This window comes from Leptonotus elevatus, chromosome 1 (assembly GCF_054856555.1).
Source record: "Leptonotus elevatus isolate MCC_2025b chromosome 1, RoL_Lele_1.0, whole genome shotgun sequence".
NCBI lineage: Eukaryota > Metazoa > Chordata > Actinopteri > Syngnathiformes > Syngnathidae > Leptonotus > Leptonotus elevatus.
The window spans coordinates 19,207,942-19,233,735 of NC_141239.1; the positions used below are offsets into that span (position 1 = coordinate 19,207,942).

A 25,794-nucleotide genomic window follows, 5' to 3' on the forward strand; every position below is an offset into this window, starting at 1 on the left:
AATTTTTGATAAAATTGAAGGATTTTAAGTGCGCCAAAAAATATGGTAATAGTCGTTTTTCATTTTTAACCTGCACTACTTTTCTGATCCTTCCGGTAAAAAAATCAAAAAATCACATGCATTGTAATCAAATGAATCAAATTTGATTCGGTGCCGTGGATGGACTGGGCATTTGGGAAACTCATGAAATTCCCGATGCATAGCACTGCGTGTTGCAGTCCCCTCTCGTGCTGCAGCTATTGAATATTCAAATATCCTACGGAAAATTATGTTGTATAATAGAATGTATTTGGATAAAAATAATATTTTCGCATGGTGAAAGGTCAATTATGAATACAGAAGATATTTAAAATATATTTCCTTACTATGATCGACCAACTTTTATTTCTAGATAATCAACTTTTTTTCTTTCTTTTTTTTACTTTAATTTAAAGTGTGCTTAACAGCACATTATTTTCCTCTCTAGAAAGTTAGGGAGATTTTAGACAAATCTCTGCCCATGGATTTTGGAATGACCTTCCGTTAAATATTAGGCAACTTCCCTCCCTACCCACTCTTAAAACACATCTTTGTTCTTTGGCGTTTGACTCAGCATGAGACTCATCATTGTTTCAATGTTTTATGGTGCCTGCTGTATTTCGTTATTCATTAATTTATTTTATTTACTAATTTATTTACCTACTCCTACTACTACTTTTACTCCATGCACAGCAATTTGTATGAAATGAAATTCTGAGTTGAGTAGTTTTTGGTCTGTGAGACAAACTGACGTCTGATTTTTCCGACTGCACAATTGCGTGAGCTCGGTTTATTGAACTGATCGCTAGGAACGGCAACTGTGTCCGGATGTCAGCATCAAAGTGTGCAAATCATCTCGTCGATTAGATGAAAAGTAGTCCGATGACTACTAGCACCGTTAGCACGCCAACACTACTGGCAACAGGCACCGTGCAATACGTCAGCGTAATTAAGTCTTCTTTTAATGCCCTTAATAGGCAATCGAACGTGATTTCTGTACGAAGTTGTTTTGTTGACTTTGGTCGCAATTGTTTACGCCGGCAATAAGAACGGCAGACACGTTCAGCAGGACAAGTCTAGTCATCTGTTGCGCCGCGACTGGCAAAACGCTTCCGGGAACAACTTCAAAATAAAAGTGTCCATTGGCATTGCGCGCCACATATTACTTGGTATGGGGAGGCTTATTTTAAAGTTGGCCTTCTCTCCGCATTGTTTTGCCAGACGTGTCAAATATTCCCTAATTGTTTACTTTGCTGGATTTGTCATTGCGCTAGTGGCTCTTACGCCAGAAATCCGGCACCGTGCTGGAGTGCCTTAAGCCCTGCAAATGGTGAAAGGCAGGTGAGCAGTGAGGAGTCCAATAAAGAACTAAAACAAATGTGCTTCCAACTAAATGACAGATAAATTAAAAAATTAATTCAGATTGTTTACATAAAAAATGTAGCTGTGAAAATTCTCAATGCTCATTTTCTTATTTAGTGTTTTTTTTTTTTTTTTTTTTTGCTGTTGTTGTTCAATGGTATTTTTCTCATCATTTGTTTCCTTCCTTCCTGCATAAATAACTGATGAATAGTACTGTTATTTAATCGACAGCATCAAAACATTTGTGACAGTATTATAGTGAATGCATACATTGTGATGTTTCCAACCTTGGCTTGGAGACATTTTCCAGTACCACAAAACAGACTTCGTCATCCTTTGGAGTGGGAATTTTCCATTGAAATAACTGATTGCTTGGCACAAGCAAGTGCTTTCAGAGCTTTTCAAATAATCCACAGCATTATTAGAGGTTTTACTGTGTGTGTGTGTGTGTGGGGGGGGGGGGGGGGGTGCGTGCGTGTGTGTTGTGTGAGAGAGAGAGAGACATTATTCCTACCTGATCCTCTTCTCCACCGCCTTCCTCATCATACTTGAGAATGTTGTCGCGCACGTCATCCTCGGGATCGATGAGGAGTTGCTTAGCCTGGCGTTCTTTATCGCGGCGCTTCATCCAAACCACAAAGAGCAGCACCAGAACTACAAGACACACACACACACGTAGGGTCGTATTACCAAACAAAACTGTGCTCATATTTTCATTCACGTGTAATCGGATCCTGTGTCTTAGCTTTTCAGGCCGGCTGTAGACTATATATTTGTTTGATAATCCTGCGCTAATCTAATCATCATTGGGATCATGTTTAGCTGCTGTGCTAATCTGCGACGGCAGCGTTTAGGTGACACTCACTGAGGAGGATGATGATGCACAGCAGGATGGAGATGATGGCGCCCGTGCCCAGCCCGGCAGCCATGATGTGTTGCTGGTCAGTGCAGTCGCCGTTGATGTCGCACTGGCACACTTTGACCCTCAGGTGGGAGGTGTTGACCAGTGGCAGGTTTCCAGAGTCCGTGATAATTATGGGCAGGTCGTAAATGCCGCTCTCGAGGAAACCGATCTTCAGGCGCACCTGAGCGTAGTCACCTGCAGAGGAACAAAGATAAGCCATAGGATTACTTACAAGTGGACTTTGGGTCATGCTCATTGTTGGACATTTGTCAAGCACAAATATGACATTTCTTAAAATAGTGGTTGGCGGTTGCCCTCTTGTAACTGCTGTCCGCCTGAGATTAACACCTCCCTCAAACCGACACCTAGAAAAATGGGTCATAACTGAACTGTCAACTGCTGAGTGCTAAACAAAACAGCAGCACCTACTGAATTGAATTAAAGGATGGAGATTTATTGCATGCTACAACAAGTTCATTGTGTGGAATTAAAGATGACTAAATGTTAATGTGGCGACACTTAACGACTGAGTTGTGTGCATCTGTTCAAAGGATCTTATTTGTTCTGCCTAGTTTCTTGTCATTTCACTAAATAGTCCTTTTTAGACTGCACTTTCACTTGATATAAATTGTAATACAGCACTGGAATGTTAATGCTGTGTTATTATTCCAAAATATGTTAAAATAGACGCCAACCCCTCCAGTTGAGTTAAGTAAACACCCCTGGCCAGCGGCCACTATTTGCCGATATACACATGCATATGTTCTGTATGATAAATGGCAACTTGCATTGGCATATAAAATCCAAAACAAGGATTTTCGATTTGATGCTCACAAATCTACTGAATGACATTGGATAATGCTGCTTAAGCTTAAAACTCCTCGCCGCGATTATCCAAATGGTATTATCCAATAAAGATACATTGTATTTCGACACAGACTTCTCTACAGCCAGCAGATTTCCAGTGTTTTTTAGCAGAATGTGCAGAACATTCATTCATTCGGCCATCTTCGCATCCCCAGTTGTTAATTTTACTAATATTAGCAGCACTGCTTGCCTGGTGCAGTCAGGCTTTCAACGTCAAATATAAAATTTTGACACAAGATGCTGACAAGACCGCCCCCCCCCCCCCCCCTTTAGAACAGACGAAGGTCAGCAAGAAAATGGGCAGCTGCAACCAAGTGGAGAGTGGACTGAAAACACTGTAATGTCCAAAACAAGAGGATAAGCCAACTTTAGCATGTGTGTTTTTTTTATTTTTCCATTTATCCTCAAATGTGATAGTTAGGGGCCCAACCGATTAAATCGGCCAATTATGACCCTTTCAAACATCGGCCAAATGGGCAATGCAACATAAATCAACATAAATGTGTTAAATATGACACACATAAAACTACTACACACATTCATGTCCTTATACCTTCATTAATGAAATGCATTGCACCACACAATGCGTATAATTAAAATGCATAGTTTTACTTAATCAGCCAGTTAACCTGTAATCAGTATTTCTTTCTGCTAAAAATATTGATCGCGCCCTACAAATATTTACACTAATTGTGACTTTTCTATTGCATTACCTTAGGTTAGTGAATACTATGTACAAATGTGTGTTATGTTGCCTCTGTTGGAATGAAACTCCTTTAACTGCTTTCGAACGTAAAAAAACAATCCATCGGCATTCCTACCATTTAATCTGGTGATAGTCCAGTTCCTCTTAACATCAATGGGCATGTTAGCCAACTCGAACGCGAAGGGCCCAGCATTGGGAATCAAGTCGCCGTCGATGGCCGTGATGTTGATGCCGTTGGGCTCGGGTTTCTCACATATTTCAACTTCCTGGGGGAACACCCTCGGGGCGTTGTCGTTGATGTCCATCAAGGTGATCTGCAGAGTGCCTGTGCCAGTTGCTAAAGGATTGCCTACATTGCCATGAAAAACACATGCAAACATATTTCTGAAAATCATGTCAGTTGATTGTGCAATCATCATATGGTGGGCGGAGAAGCAGAGTTGATTGTTGTGTCTCCAAACAGATACGTACTCCAGCGGGATTGAACCCATCAAACCGCATACTGATTTAAGAAACTAATCTCAAGTGAGGCGGCAGACAGAAAGAGTGCGGTATTAGAGCATTTGGATACTGTGGTATGTGTGCATGTGTGTGAGAGGAGAACGTCTTCCTGACCAAGGACATAGGATGGGAATACTAAAGCAGCAAAACAGAGGCCACTGTCGCTCGTCTCAGGCTCCTCTATGTATTCACTGGGCTAAGAGGCTTCTTTGCCATTCAGGCCACGCTCAAAGGAGCTAGTCATCCAGTCCTGACCCATTAATACTGAGAAACCTCTTTACTGGCAAAGTTTTAAGCCTGTTGGCCTACGCTATGCTCTGCAGAACAGGGTAAACCCGAACAGAGGTAAATCCTCTTCAGGGAAAAGGCGAATCTATCCATGTAGCCGGTTGCTTCTCAGATTGTTAACACATTAGCCGTAAGGTGAATGGTGGTCAGCGGTTGACCTTCAGGCACGGTGGATGTCTGCAGTTGTCACGCAAGTCGCTCAGTTAGACATCTAACCTTCTAAAAGGCATCTTCTGACAAAAGCATTTTAAAGCATCCCGACACAAGTAGCTAAATCATGAAAGCAGAACATTTAAAGGAGCTTAACAATACAAACGTGTATGGTTACGTACCATTGTCAGTGGCCAAGAATGTGGCATTGTATATGCTGTTCTTCACAAAAGATGATTCTCGGTCCAAAACGGCAATTGTTGTAATTCTACCGTTGTTGGGATCAATCCTCAGCCAGTTGGCCGGATCAGACAGTTTTGTGTAGCTGATGAAAGACAAAACACATTCATAATCACCTCAATGTCTTATTTCGCATCAAGTGAAATCTTCCATTTTGTGAAACAATACAAACGTTTGAGACAACTAAGCACCTACAGATACAGTACAAAGATGCTCAAATGAGGACTGATTATGGAAGACGCCGCCAAGCTAATATCATATCCGATCAATTTCACACTTGTGAGTCATGAATATTTACTGTTGCCATTGCTCACTATTCAGATGTGATTTAAACAATGTGGAGAATATAGTAGCAATAAATTATCGATGCCGATATTTCGCATTTTGACAAATATCGCCATCAGCTTCTTTTTTTTTTGTACACATTTGAAGGCTGATAAACGCTTGCGAACATAGCAAATTTTGTTGTGAAATGGTTAGGGTTTACAGTTTTTACTTTTACTATTTTCTCACTTTGTGCCTATATCTTTTGAAACATTTTATGAACCTTGATGAAAACCCAAAATTCACTACGTTCACATGCATTTGTCGCTCAGTGAGATAAGAAAATTAGAAATGAATGTAAAGCTGGATTAACCTCAGGGAACTTTTTATTTATATACTAATTTAAAATTCCACTAATGTATTAAAAGATTATGCTGGCACTTGGAACTTAGTGCACTTATTTTTTTTAAAGAAAGTTCAGAATTTAAAACACACTTTATTTACTGTAGAAAACTGTATTGCTTGTTGCTGTTTTTTTTTTTTTATTGCTTAATTTTTAATTGAGCTTAACACATACTGATGGCCCTGGAATCACCCTGCCAGCTGCCTATCCTCTATTATGTTTAAAATTAAAAGAGAACACGTTGAAAATGTGAAAAGTTATTTTAATAAACATGCTTAAAGAATCTTTGTCACTTTTTTGCTCGCGACTGCCACCTCTAGTCCAAAGTGTAACTGCAGCATCTGTGTCAGGCTCGTTTATGGTGCGTGTGCGAGTACTTAAAGCGACAGCCAAAGTTGACAAAGGAAGACATGACTTCAAATGAGGTAAGAGAAACTCCACCCCTCCCATCCCCAAAGAAACTGTGGAGTGTGCAGGGTCCGCACACTCTACTATAAAGGGAAGATAAAAGCTGATAGATGCAGAGTAAAATAGTCAGTGCTCTTCGTACTCATCTAGGCATTGGTGGAGCATGCATGATGTAGAAAAAGCTTTAACATTGCCTTTTTAAACGACACAATGCACCTTTAATGGCATTTCAACAAAGTTATTTCCTTTTTTTTTCTTTTTAAAGTTTTGACGCTAGTATTTTCTCTTTTACTAGACATGAATATCGGCTATCGGCCTCCTTGATCACAAATGATCTGTATCAGTTTAAACCTCTTACCGGATGCTCTGCTGCATATAGCGATCAGGGTCCTGTGCTGTGAACGTGGTCAGCATGGACTCCGGTGGCTTTCCCTCTTCTAGTTTAATGTTTTTGGGGTTGGGGTCAAAGTAGGGGCTCTCATTGACGTCGAGCACTCGTATGGAGACGGTGGCGGTGGACTGACGGGGAGAGTGGATGCCTCTGGCTAGCGGCACCTCGTTCTTTGCCTCCACTGTCAGCACGTAAGACCTGCCCATTTCATAGTCGATAGGCTGCGGAAACACAAGGGACAGAAATGGTGAGGCATACGTTATCACGTGAAATACGTTGAGGGGGAAGCAGGAACTCGCATTAAATGGTGGAAAATGGTGTGAGAGTAATAAGGCAAATTAAAGTGTTTCCCTTCCTCCTGCCTAAAACTCTTCCTGTGAAAGCCCACAATAGACTTGAGTATTCTGTGCCTTGGTGAATTAATGGAAAGCAGCAAGCCCGCCAGCTTCTTATTAATTACCCTCTTCTGTTTGAAATACAAATGAGAAGACACGAATCAAATTAATCTGGCTGATAAACAACTATTATCTGTTAGACTTGCTCCTAAATGCCACTGAATGCTTGTATTGTTGATTGCTGCATTCATGCCTTGATAGCTGCAGTACATAATAAGACATTCTTGGATCCATCTGAATTCTCAACTCGTGGGCCAGGGTCAGCAGTACTCAACTATATTAAAACAGCTTCAAAGTACATCTGATTTATTATTATTTTAATAATTTAATTTTAGCTGTGAACATTTGATTTATTCCGCCCACGTTTATGTAAAACAAACAACAAACCTCAGCCACCTTGAAAAATTGGAAATACACAGAATCTGTATGGGGTTTGAATGGTTGACCTTACCTTGACAACAGTCACCAGGCCCTCGTTATTCGTGGGATCAGTGGGCACGGAGAACCTGCCGTTGGGGTCCCCAGCAGTGATTTTGTAGACGGCGTTCCAGGCCTGAGTGTTGGGTTGGTCCTTGTCAGTCACCGTCAGGTTGGCCACAATCACGTTGACGCGGTTTTCGTGCACCTCGCCGAAAAACTGCATAAATAAAGCATGAGATGTGGAGACGCGAGTATACAGTTAGTGATGCTGGAACCAGTGTTGGGTAAACAGACATAGAAGGTATCTTATCGCATCATCCTGGTCATTTCGTCCTGTTTTCATCTAACAACACAACAGTAACAACACGTCTCAGTCTAAGAGCTTTTTGCGCTCCCCATTGTTGCATATGTGTGTGTGGGGAGCAACGCCACACCTGGCTGACTGCTTATGTAGCTGAACTTGAACTAAATAAGAGAGCCGAGCTGCCGCCGGAGCGCACACAACCGGCAGGCTGTCACCATGTCGTGCATCTCAGATAGGTGTTGACTGCTTACCGTCTCAGCTGTGAACTCTGGCGGGTTGTCATTGATGTCGGTGACTCTGATGACAGCGGTGGCTGTGTTGGAGAGGCCGTACATCGGGTTGCCCTCGGTGTCAGTGGCCTGGATGATCAGCGTGTACTGAGGCACTTTCTGCAGTGGAAAAGGGTGAATGGTTTGAGAATAATATAGCAATTGGGTGAAGAGGTGATATGAGTCCTCATGTATTTTGAGTGCCTTGGTTCAAATACATGCTCGGCATTTTTCTGCTTCGGATACCCACTTATTTACATGAACACTGTCAGGGAGTAGTAGTCAATCTAAATGCAGCAACAATTGTGCATAATTTGCATGACAGAAACACGGTGAGAAGACCAACTTCAAAATATACTAGGGCTGGGTTTAAAAAAATCAAATAATCGATATTGAATCGAATTTCCTTTTCGAGCCCGATATCTATTCATAAAAACATGAATCGATTATTTTAATCTCTTTCCCATAAATTCTTAAGAAAATACAATTTTATAAGGCCCAATTTTTCTAATCTTAGTTTTCTTGAAATTACTGTTTAGACAAATTGAAAAGTATTTTCTTACTGTACATTTATGAAAGACTTGATTTATTGCACTTTTAGACAATTAAGAATCTTTTTAATTTATATTTACAGTTATTGAATTAGAATTATAAAAATATTTTCATGTCATCCTTGCTGATGTAAATTTTTATGTAACACTTAAGTGATAATAACACATGTTAAAGTTTACTTTGGAATTTAATAGTTTTTATCATGTCCTTGACATTAAAGAAGAATTGATGTTCCATAATTAATTGATATGGGATTGAAGTGAAGTGAATCGAATCAAATCAAATCAGAAAAAAAAATCTAAACCGAAACTGGACTCTTGTGAATCGAAATCGAATCGATTGAGTAAGTTAGATTTGATACCCAGCCCTAAAATAAACCCTACCTTACCAAATAATATATGGACATCAATGCCTTGGAATTTTGACGTTGTTCCTGCCAGCGTCACGGCGTAATGGCTTACTTTACTTGTCTTTTTGGTGCATTGATATTAGCATCACAAACTGTTGCTACCAACATCATCAACGCTTACTGAACTCAAGGCGAAGAGAGTCGGATTCAATAAAAAGGATGCTCTCCCTGTTCATTTTGTAAACCCCATACCTATTGTCATGAATTTGAAAAAAATATATATATATATTATTTTTCAACAAAGAAGTGTTCGGTGAATGTGCATAGGAAACTGGTGGGAGTTAAGAAGCACTGCTCTGGTATTTCCAACAGGAATAAAAATCCAACATTACGAAAACAGATTCTTTTTCAATTTGGCGGTCCTGCTTTAATCAAATTAACAGTCAATTAGTAACATAGACTGTGGAGGATTTTCACTGTAGCAGGCGGATGAGGTGGCATAGAATCATAAAAATTTGCACAACCAAATTGAAGCCCAGTTAAAATGGCTTCCTTATTCCTATGACTAATATTGATTTACTCCCCAGGGAGGGAAGGAGTGAGTTGCACCACTGCTACACTTTACTGTACGCCAGCACCAAGTTGACAAACGACTACTTGCACATTAACAGTTACTCAGGTGATGGACTAGTCACTCGGTAATGAGAATAGGGCAAATTACTTTCACGGCGGCGACTGTCGCACATAAAACGGCGGCCCCAAGGCGGAAGTGATTGAGCAGCAAGCAAGCCAGATTGCCCTCACTAGGATTACATCAACAGGCATGCGCTTTATATTTAATTTTATTTATTTCCTCCCACAGCTCGGTGAGCCAATTAGGGGGAAAGGTGGTTGTTTACAGCACAAAGGAAGGATAAGTAAAAGACGTGTGCTTTGGAAATGAGGACAGAGAATGTGAGGGGAGGGGATTATTAAAATGTTTGGCGATGCGTGCAACATTCTTGTCGGATTAAATATGTGTGTGGAAAAAGCAAAGGCCAGCTCGACTTGCAATTTAGGTGGTAATCAGCAAACGTACTTTGGCTCATTGGTTCTATTAAGCAACATGGCCAAGTTGTGATTGCCGTTATATTTAACAAACACTTGACTCATTTATGTAAAAACGGTTGTGTTGTGTATCTCAACAAACATTGTACAATTAATAGGAAACAAAGACAGGATAGAGATTGGAAATAACCACAACACATTATTATAAGCAACTTAAGTAAAAAAAAACTGTTGTGCTGTGTATATCAACAAACATTGTACAATTAAAAGGAAACAAAGAAAGGATAGACACTTTGGGAATAACCACAACACATTATTATAAGCACAATCAATTGACTTTGTAATGCCACGTTGATTCTGTAGAGGCAACAGTGTGTTGCTTTAGTGCTGCCATAAACAGTGAATGTTATTTCACTGGCCAGCACTTACACATAACATTCAGCCTTCCACTTGAGTATTGCTGCATCGGAACCGAAACCTCATAAGTCATCCTTTGGTCAAATTAATTTTTTCAAAAATCTCTACTTTTGGCCAGTCCACATGTGCGGGTGTCATTTTTACGAATAGTTGACCAACGCTGGAAATGGCTCACTCTCTTTGATGATATAATGTTAATAGTTGAACAAACATGCCATTTTTGGCATCTCCTGAAATGTGACAAAGGCGGAAAATTGCACTTTGGATCTGTTAACTGGTTTTCTGTCAGCTTAAAAGGAGCTAATATAATGTCTGACTGCTGTGTAATAGTCAAGTCTTCATCACAACAAAATGTTTGGTGTTCCTTTACCGTATTATGTGGTATACTGTATAGCATGGTCCACCATTTCCGGTCCTCGAGGTACGGAGTCCTGCAGGTTTTAGATGGTTCCGTCTACCAACACACCTGATACTAAAGATCAGGATCGTTATTAGGCTTGCTGATGAAATGATTATATGAATCGGGTGTGCTAGTGGGCAGAAACATATCAAACCTGCAGGACCCCGGACCTCGAGGACCGGAATTGGTGAACCCTGCTGTATAGTTTAGCCATTGCAGAGTTCATTCTTTCGTGCAAGGCAAAAACCACAAAAAGCATAAAAAGAGAAAAAAATGGAAGAGAAAGAAAGCAAAAATGCTACCCACCTCTCTGTCCAAGCCTGCTGCCACAGTAATGATGCCGCCAGTTCTGTTATTGATGGTGTACATGTTGGAGGTGGGACTGTCTGGGTTCTGAGACAAGATCTTGTAGCGGATCATCCCATTGGCAGTTTTGGGATCGTCTTTATCGACTGCTGTCACCGTCATGACAAATGTGCCTTTTGGACAGAACAACAACAATGTATTTTTATGTAAAACAAAATAAACACAGTGCAATCGACTCTTTCTATACACTGCTGATGTTACCTGGCTTGGAGCCCTCAGGGACGGTGCCGTTCCAGATGGGGTGGTTGAATTCGGGCCTGTTGTCGTTCATATCAATCACATTGATCACAATGTCGATAGGGTTTTCCACTTGGTTGCCGTTCAGGTCCACCGCATGAGCTCTTAGCTGAAGGAAGACAAAGCCACACCTGAGTAGGGATTCTTGATTACAAAAAATCTCACCTGTTCATGCCTAGAGCAGTGTTTGCAAACTAAGCGACCAACCATTACTATTGGATTGCCAAAGGCTTTTTTTTTTTTTGATGGTTCCTTGGCAAGCTGCTTTTTAAGTCACGATTGTTGTATTAATATATTAGTGGTCAGTATGTCCACTATAAAACATGATGAAAACCTGGTTTAGATGAAAAGATCTCATCTTGAATATTTCTAGATCATCAATATAGTCAGCTTCAAGGTTTAAGAGTAATAATAAGTGTCATTCAAAGACCATACACTCAGTGTTGGCTAAGTCGGTTCTCCATTGATCTTCAAGCTTCTCATTCAGCCATGATTCCTTCTCATGCACATGCACAAAGCTATCTTAAAACTTTATTACAATGTCATCTAAGAGCCACTGCAGTAGAGAGTGCTCCTTGTGAGCTGAGGATTATCTTAATGTATCTAACCCACGCACGCAAGCACGCACGCAAGCACGCACGCAAGCACGCACCCCCCCCCCCCCCCCCCCCCACACACACACACCACACACGCACTCAATCCTTTACATTCTCAGACGGATAAATCCAGTTCTCTTAGTGCCACATCACGCCACAAGTCTTTATCGAGTCTGAACAGACTGTTTAGGCTACACATGACCCTGGAGCGCATACCAACCAGAGGGAAAATACAACATTGCCATGAGAGAGAACAAACAGGCAGATCATAAGGAAATCATTATAGGGCTTGACTTACATGGAAGTTGGGAATATGCTCTCTATCCAGAGGCTTGTTCACCGAGAGCTCTCCAGAGATCGGGTCGATGAGAAAGATGCCAGTCGGAGGTTGGTCAGCGCCAGGACCTGTCACACTGTATCTCAGAGATCGGTTATTGTCGTGGTCCGAGCGGATCTGCGGGTGGAACGATTTGTTACAACAAAAGCCTAAAAACTTGACTTATCATTAGCATATAACCGATACTGTGGTTTTGAAGCATTTCAACATTTAATTAATAAAAATAGTTTTATGCAAAATTTTAAATAAAATACATTCAACGTTTTTGTAATATACATATTTCTATATAAATATTAGTTTCACAATGTCACATTTTAATTTGCCCATTTTTCATTATCAAATAGTCTAATAATCAAATGTTTAAACCATACAATTGAATATGAAATTGAATGATTGGGGTTATATCTGTATCGTGTTTGAAGGGTAATGATAATTTTCCCTCTCAAAATCTTTATAACTGTATTCAATTCCTGACAATTGGTAAGCCAATCCCACATATCAGAAGCTATACACAGCATGCAACTCTATTACATATGCTAATGCAGGGAGTCCTCAAGCTACGTCGCACGCGACCTACGTCGTTTCGACTTTACGGCGCCCGTGACTCGTCCACAGCACCGTCTTTTTTGTTAATTGTTAATTTCCCGCAATAATCACACAATTTTAAAGTTATTTAAGGTTGTGTTTTTGTTACCTCCAGCAACGGACGTCCATCAGCTCGTCGGCTCGCCATCAGGCGCGTCACATTACGTGTTTAAGCTTGAATTAGCTCCGTTTCGCCGTCCGTCAGCAATGAATGTCCGTGCGGAAACACAAAATATAGGTTCCGGCGTCTTCCGGGTTGCGCAAATATGTTTTTCAAAATTGCTTTACAAAGTATTTTGATGTAAATATTGACTTTAAAGGGGAAATCCAACTTAAGGCATAATTCGTGTTATATCGCCAGCGTAGGAACAGAACTCCGCCGTAACTTGAGGACTCCCTGTAATGTCCTGTAGCCTGAGTCTCCTATTGACAAGTAATTTTAATAGCAGGGATATTATTGATTTATGTGTGGTATTGATGTTCTGTCTTAACGAGGATATTTTTTCACTTTGCTGTTGTAAGTTGAGACCCTCTGCACCTTCTTGCTGCTTCACGCTGAACATCTCATTTCCTCCTGACAATATTATCGACTGAGCCAAGGAATATCCCATTTTCTGCGTCATGCATTAATATAATGCATATAAAATGTGTGTACAGGACTTGATAAGAGATGGAGCTTAATATACTGAGAAGGATCTCCTCAAATAACCTGAGGAGTGCTTGTCCTTTGTCAGCCACCCACACCAAGCCTCAACCACAAGACTGTTGTCAATAAAAGGCAGTTGAATGTGTCCTTGAGCCATGATTAAAGCACTATAATATCTGAGGAACTACAGCGCTGGTGAGCACTTCAACTTTTTCTCTGCCGTCATACGATGGCAGGTTGTACTGTATGGCCCTTAAAAACAAAATAACGCAAGGCGCGGGGGTGACCTTCAGCAAAGAGCTGTAAATAAGAAACATTTTCTTCAAGTCTCAAGGCTGTGACCTTCTGAGTGGAAGCTCTGAGCTATGGGGGAGCTACAAGGTTGTCATATCAAGCAAAAATGACTTTTCACTCAAGATATGAGTAGAGTATGATTGTGCGCGTGCGTGGGCATGTGAGGGCTTACCCGAACAAGCTCTTGTGGGAATGGACCTCGCGAGTTCTCCGGGACATTGATTGGGGGAATGACCCAGTCTCTCTTCATGCGTTTCAGCTGGCTGTCCAAGTTCCGTGATGGAAATTTTATTTCTTTCAAATCCTTGGATGTGGCTGGACCAGAAGCGCGTTCCATGACCTGGAAAACAAAATATGATTTGCTACATAAGCACATACAAGACTCCAGAACTAAAACTGACATGACAGGGTCCTTGTTTTTGTTTCTACGGTGACCACAGAAACTTAATTTATACGCAAGTCGGGACCCGCTATAGTCTTACAATTAGCCAACAGCCATACATATAAAACAAACAAATCAAAAATGTACTTTTTATTATTGCGTTGCAATGTGGTCCTTTGATTTATGAGTTTAATTTGTAGCGTGACCAATCTCCTAAATCAATTTGTCATTTCATTTAAATATAAATAATACCCATTGAAATGAATTAAACCATTTCAGCATCCCAAAAACACAAAACATGTTGCAAGGCCTTTTTAATAAAGAAACATTACATAAGATAATATAAGGAAATAAACTGCATGTACGACAGTCACATCAGCTATGTGTCTGAGCAGCATGCCTTATAAGTGGGCGTGGTCTAGTGAGTAACATCAGGAACATGGCTGGGTAGCCTCTGTCAGCCTCTGGACATGAGTTCTGGCTTGCAAAACAAAGCAGAAAATCTACCAGACGAAGGCCTCAAAGAAATCGTTTGTCAGTTGCAGTGTAAATTGCGGACCTCTTCGACAATCATTTAGCATCCAGATTGAGAAGACTCAACGTGCGTAACTCATTTGCGCCCATTATAAATGTTTTAAGTGTCCCAAAGACGTATTTATATGCTAGACAGCTCGAGCATACAGAAGGCTTTGATGCAGCCTCTCAAATGTAGGGAAGGGTTGAAGAAATGGTAGTTATTACACAAACGGCCAGCAGGTGGAAGCAGAGTATAAAAGTTCAACCAGGGCTATGTTGGAAAAAAAGATCATTTACTCACAGTTCTAAATATATTTGTGAATAATGATGAAACTTAACTATATTCTAATGCTAATTACTGCAAAACTGAAAAAGATAAAAATATATATTTTTTCCTGATGAAAGAAGAGAATAATCTTTCTTTTGGTAGGTTCTGTGTTTTTATAGCAATAGAACACAATATTCTGTGGGCCTTGCAAAATAAGTCAAAATCCAGTAAAACAGCCGAGAGTGAAGGGGATTGCTTCAGTGAAAATGAGTTAATATATGACAACAAAAACATGAATTACATTACTTACTCCTAAGTTGACTCAATTGACAATTCCAAGCTCACATTACAAGTCAAAATGGCGGTCAACTCGGTGATAGAAGCTCTCTGTTAATTGAAAAGAATTGGCCATTGGATTGTTGTAATTTGATTTGTGAGGATTAATAATTTTGATATCAAAATGTGATGAATTGTCATTTGGCTATTATAACCTGTGTCATTTGACTATTATAACTTGTATGCTAGTCATAGGCGAACGCAATACAATACACAGTTTGTTTTCACCGTGTAAATTAAGTGTTTGCATTGCGGAAATATCCGAAATGCCCGGATGTTCAAATTGTCAATAGTGTGATATTAGTTAATTATGAACACCTTGAAGCAACAAACGCAACATGGCAGGCATTACTTGCAACCACTAGAGGCGCTGTTGATTCACTCAACTATTTCATCTAAAGAACAACATGCAGCACGATAATGGGGGGTTGAGCTAAATCCATATTCTGCTTACATTATTTTCCCCAAAAGGATACTTGTATTTGAGAGAGCAGTTCATAACATTCAGGTAGATCATTAAATTTCCTCAATATGTAGAAGACACACTCCCTGGTTTCACCAATCAACATTACAGCACTATTCTCCTTGACATGCTCCGGTGTATGCAGTTAGTGTAGCAGCAGTACACCAGCAGCACCGCTTGGCTTTAAATGGCAAACCTCATCTCATGTCCTGATAAAATGCACCCACACAGACACAACCGGCTCCCATAATGGATCTGCCATCCTCCCTCAGCTGTAATGAATGAGATTTGAAACAAAGGAGGATGGTACCTGCAAGCCAGACACTAAACACACAGATGTCTCAAATTGCCAATGCTGCTCAAGAGACACGGAGGAGGGACTGAAGTTGTGCCATGGAAAGTTACAATAACCTTGAACACAAGGCGGGAAAGAACAACAATAAAAAAATAAAAAAACAGTATGTTAAATCAGTCAATGTTGATGATTGTTATCTGGGCTCATTCATTGAAATCTTACTAAACCAAAGATGGGGAACCAACAGAATGTGGGCCATATATGGTCTATGAAAGAACTTGATCTGTGCAATTGCAAAACCAAAACCAAAGAGGGAGTGTTATAAAACCCCACAAACGATTTACCCACAAATACAGTATGTAGTAAAAAAACAACATTTGTTGAGCATCGTATCCCCCACCCCTGTGCTACACGCTGCCTGCTTTCACTGTCCAAACATGGCTCCATGTAACCACAGAAATGAATTACCACTTTGCCACCCTATAACGACCCACAACCTCTTAGGCACACACACACACACACTGACCACTGTCAGACAGCTTCCACTAATCATGTTTGAAATTTGATTATAGTGCTTTCACACACTACACAAGTAACACGTCAAGCAGACAGATAGAGAAGCTGTGTGCGTGCTTTAGAAATATCTGTTACCTTATTAAAATGGGCATGAGTGAGAGTAGCAATTATTTGCAACCTGCGTTGGGAATGATGAATGGCGTGCTGGGATTGTTCACCCCGTATCTTCCTGTGAAGCCCCAAACCACACACACAAAAACACACATACAGACACTGTTCTGACAGCTTCAGGACCTCAACATTGAATTGTGATTTACCCTTTAAGAAAACTCCCTTGTTTGCGCTTCTTAAGTGTTGCTTTGTGCTGCAGAGTTCTATTGGAGGTAGACATGGTTTAATCTTAATGAGGTTATTGTTTAGTTGTCAGTGATTAAAATGTCTCCCCAAGGCAGAAGCATTCACAGTGCATAATAAAAAATAAATAAATAAAAGTAATCACTGATGTGATTAAGAAATCATCACTGGATGCACACGATGCAGATGCGTAGCCTGATTTATGTTATTAAAAAAATGGCTGACAGTTTACCTGTTTGGCAAAAGTATTTATCTTACCAACAGCAGTGACTAATAGTGTCATTAAAATCCTATACCTGCAGTTGCATTTGTGTGTGGCTAATGATAGTGCTTGGAGAGGCTGTGAAATCATTACTGGCTAAAACTTTAATTTAGTTCCTGGCTAAGAGATGTGCTTGCTGGCCCCAAGAATAACCCAACTATTTATTTTTATCTGCAACCTCAGAAAAATACAACATTCCCCTTTCATGACATTGTCCCCTGGTGGCACACGTTTACAAATATGTTGTCACTTTTAGGCATAATACTGTACTGATTATGTAAAATAGAAAGATTTCAGTATTAATAGAGCGCACACATTGCATCGATTGATGTCTATTACATTAATTGTGGTTTATATTTCTTGTTTTGTTCCATTTCTGTTTACTTGATACAATTTTCAGCTTGAGCTGATATTGACTTCTTTTTTTGGGGGGGGGGTGAACAAAGGAATATAATTTGGATGCCTTTGTCTGTTGTGCATTCGAGTCCTTTAAAACAAGGGGCCAAATAATTGCAAATATCAATTGAATTGTAAAATAATTAATAGTTTTTGGAATCCTAACAAGTCAGAGATTGAGCAGCTGTTTTTGACTTTGGCAGTTTGTAAACACAAGTGGTCTGGCTATGGTCTACTAGTTCTAGCATGTAAAACTGAAAGAAAACATGTCTGTCTGTGTAGAGTCTTGCTGAGCACGATCATATAATTCTCTGGCACTTAAGTTAAAACCTACAATCCTAGAAAGCCTTTAGAAGTTTCTTTCATTTCCTGACTACAAGAAGGACCGATATGGCATGTGAACTTCTTCAACGTGAACTTTCTCTTATCCTCGGCCAAAGACAATGTTGACATATGAGCACTTGCACAACGTAATTAATCGCAGACGACTGCTTGTCTTGTCCAGGAGAGCTCAAACAGATGCTTACTGTCTCGCAGAGATGACACGCAGGCAATAAGCTTACAATCACAAGACGCGCACACTGGAATCTATTTTATGAGCAGTCGTTGCGCATCTGCTCTCGCTAGACGCTGACCGTGTTAAGTATATGTTTGTGCTCCAACTAAATTGACACATTAACTTTTAATTAGCAGGCATCCATCTTGTCTCATGGAACACCTGCTACAATTTGGGAAACTAGTCATCTGTGAATGCGCAGTGCGGGTAATCAGTGCAAGTTGATTGACGCGAGGGCAGAATTGATCATTCCGGCTTTCTATTGTGGTAAAATACAACCGACCAATAGCAATAAATAGTAGATTCTAAGGTTTCACTTAATTGCTTGATGACCTAAATGTAAAATTAGATTCAAGTTTTTTTACTGAGATGGGTGAATCCTTCTGAATGTCCCGAACTTTCAGTACCAGAGTCGGCATGACACCAAACTGATTGAAGCCAAGTAATGCACTCCATTTTGTATTAATTGCTCTAGGTCCCAATTAAACACCAAAAATTCCACATGACAATTAGGTTAATTATTATGCCCATCAATCGTAGATCTGTTGCTTACTCACCTGCTGGTTGGAGGGTGTCAATCTGACAAGGGTTATCCATTGTTGCTGGGTTGTGTCGTCAATGGCCTTGATTAGCAGCGCTGACGTCTGGAGTCCAGAGAGCTGCAGATTCCTGGCAGCGTAGACCACCCCGTTGGCTTCTATCCGGAAGTCCTCTGGGTTGTTGCATTCGAAGCGCACCAGACCCCCACGGCTGCAGTCGACAAACGTCACTGCAAGAGAGAGATAAAGTTAAGAATGTCCAGTGGTGAAAAACAATCCTTAAAAAGGACAAAGACAAAGGAGGTGGAAGACAGACAGCTCGACAAACACACAGTGCAACGGAAGGTCCACAAAGATTTTGTGATTCCTTCCCCTCGTGCTCATAAATTATTCACTTCAAGCTGTGCCCCAAAGGTATCGCTCAAAACAGGTGCACAGGAATATCGAGTTTGAAGGGGAGGCAACTGAAATTGAACTTTATATAACTATTACAGGAGGGGAAAAAATCCAAAAGATAAAATAGTATATCTGGAATATCGTGCAGATTCATGCGTCCAACATATGTAGTGTTTAATCAACCTTCACAATGCTAGATTTGTGGCTCACAGCATTCAGAGATGCCGTGGATGGATGAATTCTCCCACGGGCACAAGTGAGGGCTTGTGATGATTATTTCATCACAACATACACACAACACACAGATGTGCAGATACACCAAAGGCAGGTGTCTCACGGGGGGATCCAGTCAAAGCGAAGGCCTCAAAGGCAGGATTGCAACACTCTAGTACAAGTTAGTGGCAGTATAGCATAGCAGAAATGGATGGACAGACAAACACACATGACTTTATTACTATATGATCCTTTTGTCTTGGCCGGCTTCCCCGGCTAGCAACGCTCATCTTTAAATGCACACAATGGCACAAAGGTAAAGATAGAATGACATTCTCCAGGTGTATGGTTTGTGTAGAAGCTCTGCTATTGCTGCTCTGAATTATTCAAGCAGATATGGGCATTATTTAACAAAAGCCTGCAAGGGGGCACCTCATCTTTCTTTCTGGTGCTACCTTGGGGGCCCAAGACCCTCTCTTCGGAGAATCATTTGCACTTAGATGAAGTTCCTCTGGGCTTGAGCGGAGGTTGTAGTAGATCAATTTGGGATCATAAGTTTAACCTCTAGGCTCTAATTGAATAGCCAAAATGTTCCACGCCCTGTTTGTAATAAAATTATGATGACAGAGATGAAGGTTTACTTTATTACTTGGCCTGAGTGCAGCAGACTATACAACCATATATATCCATGTAAAGCAGTACATCCCTAGACATTGCTGCAACATCTACACTTTCACTTAGCGACACAGCATATGCAACATCAGATACTTTGATGACATGAAAACTTGTGTACGTTGTGAGTACTTATTTTCAACATAACAGGGGCAGGGGAAGTTGAGTGTCAGCTATTGAACTTCACATTGTCATCTTGGCATTGCAGAATTCCACAGTCGCCATCCCACCTCTTTCACAGCTCTGATGCTACCTCCAAAGGGATAAAATTGCCAGTTTGACTTTGTCCTCAAATTCTGTCTGTGCTGTTCATACAGAACAACCACACGGGGACAAAAGCTGAAAATTGTATATTTTTGAACTTGAAGCCCATATTTTCTCTGTCCTAGCTTTTGTAAAATGCATGCAGTGAATGTTTAGCAGTGAATTGATAGAAATGTCCCCCCCATGAGTTCTGCTGCTGAGCTCAGCTAAAACTCTTGAACATTTTCTGAAATTCAGAGATCACAACATCCCAGTGAGGCTCCACATTCCACAGTCACACCACAAATTCCCAGCACGCACAGCCATCTGCAATGATAATAAATGGGACTGTCCCTTGTGTGTGTATTCATTTGTCAAAGTTGAAAAATCCAACGTGTCGGCATAGCTATTGCGATCTATATCTAGACGCATTGGCTACCCACAGTTCAGGGCCAAATGAAATCTTGGCTGCCACGCCCCATCAGACATGTCGTCATGGGTACAACGATAAAGGCTTCAGTGCGGAAAGAAATGCCGATGCAGCAAGGGGGGAGGGAGACCAGGGGTTAAAAAAGGAGGGGGTCGGTGGGACAAACGGGCCTGTCAGCAGAATGGCCTGTCCAACAAATGCCCTGCACCGGGGCCCGGAATTACCTCCGACTCAATGATTCTATTCAATGTTTGCATGCCCCCCATCAGTGACAAGCAACACAAAAATCCTGGTTAACCCCAAGTGCTATAGTGCCTCTCTATTGTTTGCTACATCACGTGAAAACGTGCACTCTGCTGCACACAAATGGTTAGAGAGCAATATCTAGAGATGCATTTAATTTTCTGACTGCAGATTGGAAAATGAATGTTTCGCAATCTCCAAGTTTAGGCCGAGTCGACTTTTGCAGGCCCTCTATTTGAGAATTACTCTTTCCAGCTACAGATGCATATAGATCCAGGAACAATACCCCAAAGGCATTGCAACCCATCCCCCACCATAGCAAATAGCACAGTACCCCTGACTAAACACGAACCCTAACCAAGTTCAGAGGAATTGAGATGATGCAAATTAAAGAAGATGATCCCACTGGATGTGTTGGGTAAAACCTCCAGGTTATTGACTGAAGCCATACTTCAAACCAGCGTAATCTGCGATTTTAACTGCATTTAAACACTGTGACAACATTTTTGCTGCTTTGCAAAAATGTAAATGTTTGTTATTCTTTCCAGTTGTACTTTTCTCTAATTGCTGTTTCTGAAATAAATCTCCGCAATCGACCTTTACACAATTGTCTACTTTAGCACCAATGCAACAAAATGCCTTACATGAACAGAAAGAACTGTACCTCGACGACCTCGTCAGGGCGATGCGCCTCTAAGACATGCATAATATCTCAATCATTTGCAAATTATTTGCTGATTCTGGCACATTCTCTTTTCCCAGAAAAGTCGGTATTCTTCACACAGTCAACTGCTTGGAGGTAAAGCTTGGATCTGTAAATAAGGACATTTGCCTTTTGCCAGACTAAAGTCCTTGAAGGCGTTCTAGTAATGCACTTCAAACGAGCAAAGCGTTCCACACATTTATAGTTGGTTTGAAAATATGCAAAGGTTTTACATGAAAACATTACATTAAGTGTTTATGTTCAATTCAAGCATAACCTTTTAACAGTTCATAAAAGTTCAAAGGGATATAAGTTGTTTTGTGTGGCAAAGGCATACTCTTAAGAGTTGTTTTTCACATTAAATCTGAGGACTCCTGCTAAGAATACATTATGAGGATGTCCCTTAAAAAGCATTCCGATATGACTTTCTCTTATCACACACATCCACATTGCAATACAGTGATAAGCACCATGGAAGACCGAGTGGATAACACAGATTTGGATGCCTCATTGATTCAAGAATTCTGACCCTAAGGATGTCATTTTCATTTTGTTAGTTTGTTAGTATTTTAAAAACTTGATAGCTATATTAACAAGACAAAAAAAATCCCAAAATACAGTGTTGTCTTCTTTGAGAGTGCTAATTTGTTTCAGTATTTGCATAGGGTACAAAGGGTGTGGTGCTTTGACCAGGAGGAAAATACCATTGCCGCTCTCCATTCGTAGTCTAATCCCACATAAAGTACTAAGTACTGAAGCTAAGTAAAAGATAGCTTAACAAAACCATCCACTGTGAGCTTCTTACAGTGACATTTAGTGATAGCCCCTTATTTGCCAGGGAAATCCAGTTCATCTGCAAAAAAAGAGAATTCAAGTTGACAGTCTTTTTCTAACACTTTGAAACTCAGGACGTCTGCAGGTTAGCCATAGAAGACAAGCTTTGAGGGTGGTCATTTCCAGAGGTATGTTAGGCAAATACAGTGATGTTAGAATACAGTACAATCACAGCCATGCATTGTGTCCATTATTGTGTCACTGGAGCCGGGAGCTGACCTTTCAACAGATATCAGGGCATATAGCTGTGCTGATTTTGTTGTGCAAGTTATTGAGGCGAGTGGCTTGATACTTCAGTGAGGCATTAAACAGTTAATAAGATGTCTAATAGGCCTTTAGCAGAGCTAGCTGAAAATATGTAAATGTAAAGGTAAGAACCATGATGAAAATATGATTTAAAGAAAAATAAAACAAATCATGAACAATCTCTTTTACACGTTGACCCCACAGAATTGCTGCATCATGGCCATAATTTATCCACTTGTTTGTAGTAGGGTACTTCTGATACTAACTTGTCAGACTTGAGAGGATAATGTTCATGTTATAGAAGCTATTCTTCGATTCAGACTGTGTATGCACACAGTCCCATACACTGCAGTAATACACATATGGAAAGTACTGTGATGAAATGACAGTATTGGTACTTTCAAAAATAAAGTAACTATTTTTGATGATCTTATTAGACTTTTTGATTACAGCCGTTGAAAAGTTCCTCTCTTACATTTGCTGAAAGAGGAAAAGGAGAAACAAGCATAAGTGTGCCAAAGGTTTCCCCACAGGGACCATCAGCGTGCTGAGTTGTTGTTTTTTTATTATGGAAAAACAGATTAGGTGACTTGTCCTGTGATGTCATTGCCTCAGTTCTCCTTTTCAGCATGTGGGAAACTTGTTATAACCATGTTCTCTATACCCACAATAAATATCATCTGTCATGTGCTGCTCTCAATTCAATGGCCGGGAAATCCTCGTTATCTTAAATAAGAAATGAGACAACTTGACAAATCAAATAAAAGTAGTGTGCTCCAGAATCCTAGATTTAGCACTTATTTGGGTTAGGATGTAAATCATTGCGTTCAAATAATTCAGCCCAGTTTGTCTGCACGAAGGAGTGGAGACATACTGTTTCTATTAAATTCCTGACAGAATGCATATTTGTCATCTGTGCAGTGAGCAAGTTACAAGCCAGCCACATTCTGGCAAACAGATGGACAGCAAAGAACAGTTCTAGAAGTGGTTTGAGAAATGTATTTGACAATTTTGATCATTAAAAAACCCACAAAATAGTGCTACGGACATGGAGAAGAAAACAATTGGTTTGAGGATTCAATCAGATGCAGAGTTGATGTCCAATGTAAACGTGATACTGGTGTTCATTCACTGATGAATCAGATTAAACTGGGAGCTTTAAATGGAAGCGCACAGTTCATTACAGCTTTGATTTCCACAGACCAAAGGTTGTGCAAATGAATGTGCAGGAAGACAAAGCCATTATCCACAGAGACTGACCGCCGAGGAAACCGCATGTTATCAATTTTGATGAAATTGACGCGTGGTACATTAGAATGTGATTAAATTCTGACAAACTGTCAAACCGCCCACGTGATCACTCGGCTCACCGTTCACTTAGTAGTGCAAAAACCTGACCAGTGTCTATTATCATTATTCCAATCATCATCGTGCATGACAAGGAGCCTTCAAATGTGATGTGCTTCACAAATAGTAACACAGGAATAATGCTAATCCTCATGTCTCCGAGGGATGTCATGCGATAACTATCTTGGCGCCTCATGCTCATGCGTACAGTAAATGCGTTGGCGTGTCTACAGGACATATACATTGTATAGTAACAACGGCAATACGAGTTTACAAATATGAGCTTAATATTTTGACAAGCCAATTCCACTGAAATGACTAGTCTCAAGTAAAATGCATACAAACATAAACGTGCGATGAAAGACAGTTTTGCAAAGATAAAAAATGTATAGGCTTTGAAGGCCATTTTGGAGAACAAAGCCAATACAATTCTGGCTTTTCCTTCTTTTCCATTTTGGATAAACCGGTGCATGAACAGGAGGCATGTGCATCCTCTTGGCCGAGAAACAAAGCAGCAGACAAAAGAAGATGAGGCTGATGGAAGCTGGAAACCACTATTATGCTGCGTGTGATGTCATCTGAGACACTCACTCTCAGGCACCAGACGTGTGAATTTCCTGGTATCGTTTCTGTGCTACGTACTAATTTATCGCAAACAATCCTCTAAATTCTAAAATCTATTTTAAAATTCATAAACTGGCGGAGCAAAATCTAAACTGGCTGAAATGTTGTAAAGCTTATTAAGTTAAACAAAACCAATAAGTCAGTGGTGTGTTGCAGTCACAGCTACCCATGATAAACTTTTCTTTTTTTTGATTCATGTGACACACTTAAGAGAAATACTGGGAAGTCATTCTCTAAAAGCCCTTCATGATAACAAAACAAAACAACCCGAGGCTACATAGACACTGCTTCTAGTGAAAGGCTGTGGGGAAAAGGGGGGCAAAAAAAGTCTAAAACAATGTGAGCAAGGAAAAAAAAGCCTCTTCAAAGCTAAGGATTAGAGCAGCTGCCAATCCACACTATGGGTGTGTGCATTTGCTCATAGCACGTTTGAATCAATACGTGTCAAATTTCGCTTGAAACACAATTAGCCGGCGCTTGACAAAGAAAGAAAAGTACAGAAACACAGTACAAAGACAAGACCAATGTTGCTCTTAAAAGCTTTCAAGATTTTCTATTCTGACAGCTTGTTGTGTGCCGCTTGACTTGCACAGACAAAACAGACGGAAAGCATACATTTGTGCATGTGAAAATATCGTCTTGTAGCGTCAGATACATCGAGCTACATTTTAGATCTTGCACTAGTCTACTTTAACCTGCTTGACCTCCCCCACAACCATTACGAATAAATAAACAGAGTGAAGTAGAAAAGGGTTTCTGGTGAAAGTCTGTGTCTCAAAGATTAAGGCATCATGATTTTAAATGGAGGACAAAGTTGTCTACCAACTACAGACAAAGAAATCCATTTAAAAGCTTTTGTGGATGCTGCGAGTTGAGCTGACCTGGATGCCCCAGCTGTTGTTGCCATGGTAGTCAAACTACAGTGTGATTACAACGTTGCCCCCAATACAGGTATGAATGCCATAATTATTCTTCCTTATCATTTGTACATGTTTCAAATTCAATTGATTTATTACATTGGTGGACTACATCATAATGAACAATTTCTCCCTAATTAGGGTAGTTTTAAGAACCTTTCGATATTACTCACAAACCTGTTAGCAGAAACATGGTTGGCGATACTAACGAGGGCGAGAGTCATATTGATCCATGTCTCCATTTTTATGTTTAATGAAGTTCTGGCTTCCAATTTGTAAATGAGACACACCTTTCTATTAGGACTGCTCACTTTCACATGCATGAAT

General features: G+C 40.4%; 1 protein-coding gene across 1 annotated transcript in view; it reads right to left on the bottom strand.

The window, feature by feature from the left end:
- Window positions 1–25,794, bottom strand: part of cdh2 (cadherin 2, type 1, N-cadherin (neuronal)) — a 66,813-nt gene that overhangs the window by 12,234 nt on the left and 28,785 nt on the right. Inside the window, exons 3-14 of the mRNA XM_086081251.1 lie at window positions 18,618–18,829; window positions 13,889–14,056; window positions 12,153–12,308; window positions 11,223–11,367; window positions 10,962–11,134; window positions 7,873–8,010; window positions 7,349–7,534; window positions 6,470–6,723; window positions 4,979–5,121; window positions 3,973–4,206; window positions 2,246–2,479; window positions 1,895–2,034 (exon numbers count right to left, since the gene is read on the bottom strand). Of these exons, the coding sequence (XP_085937377.1) occupies window positions 1,895–2,034; window positions 2,246–2,479; window positions 3,973–4,206; window positions 4,979–5,121; window positions 6,470–6,723; window positions 7,349–7,534; window positions 7,873–8,010; window positions 10,962–11,134; window positions 11,223–11,367; window positions 12,153–12,308; window positions 13,889–14,056; window positions 18,618–18,829 (2,183 nt within the window). The remainder of the gene's footprint in view (window positions 1–1,894; window positions 2,035–2,245; window positions 2,480–3,972; window positions 4,207–4,978; window positions 5,122–6,469; window positions 6,724–7,348; window positions 7,535–7,872; window positions 8,011–10,961; window positions 11,135–11,222; window positions 11,368–12,152; window positions 12,309–13,888; window positions 14,057–18,617; window positions 18,830–25,794) is intronic.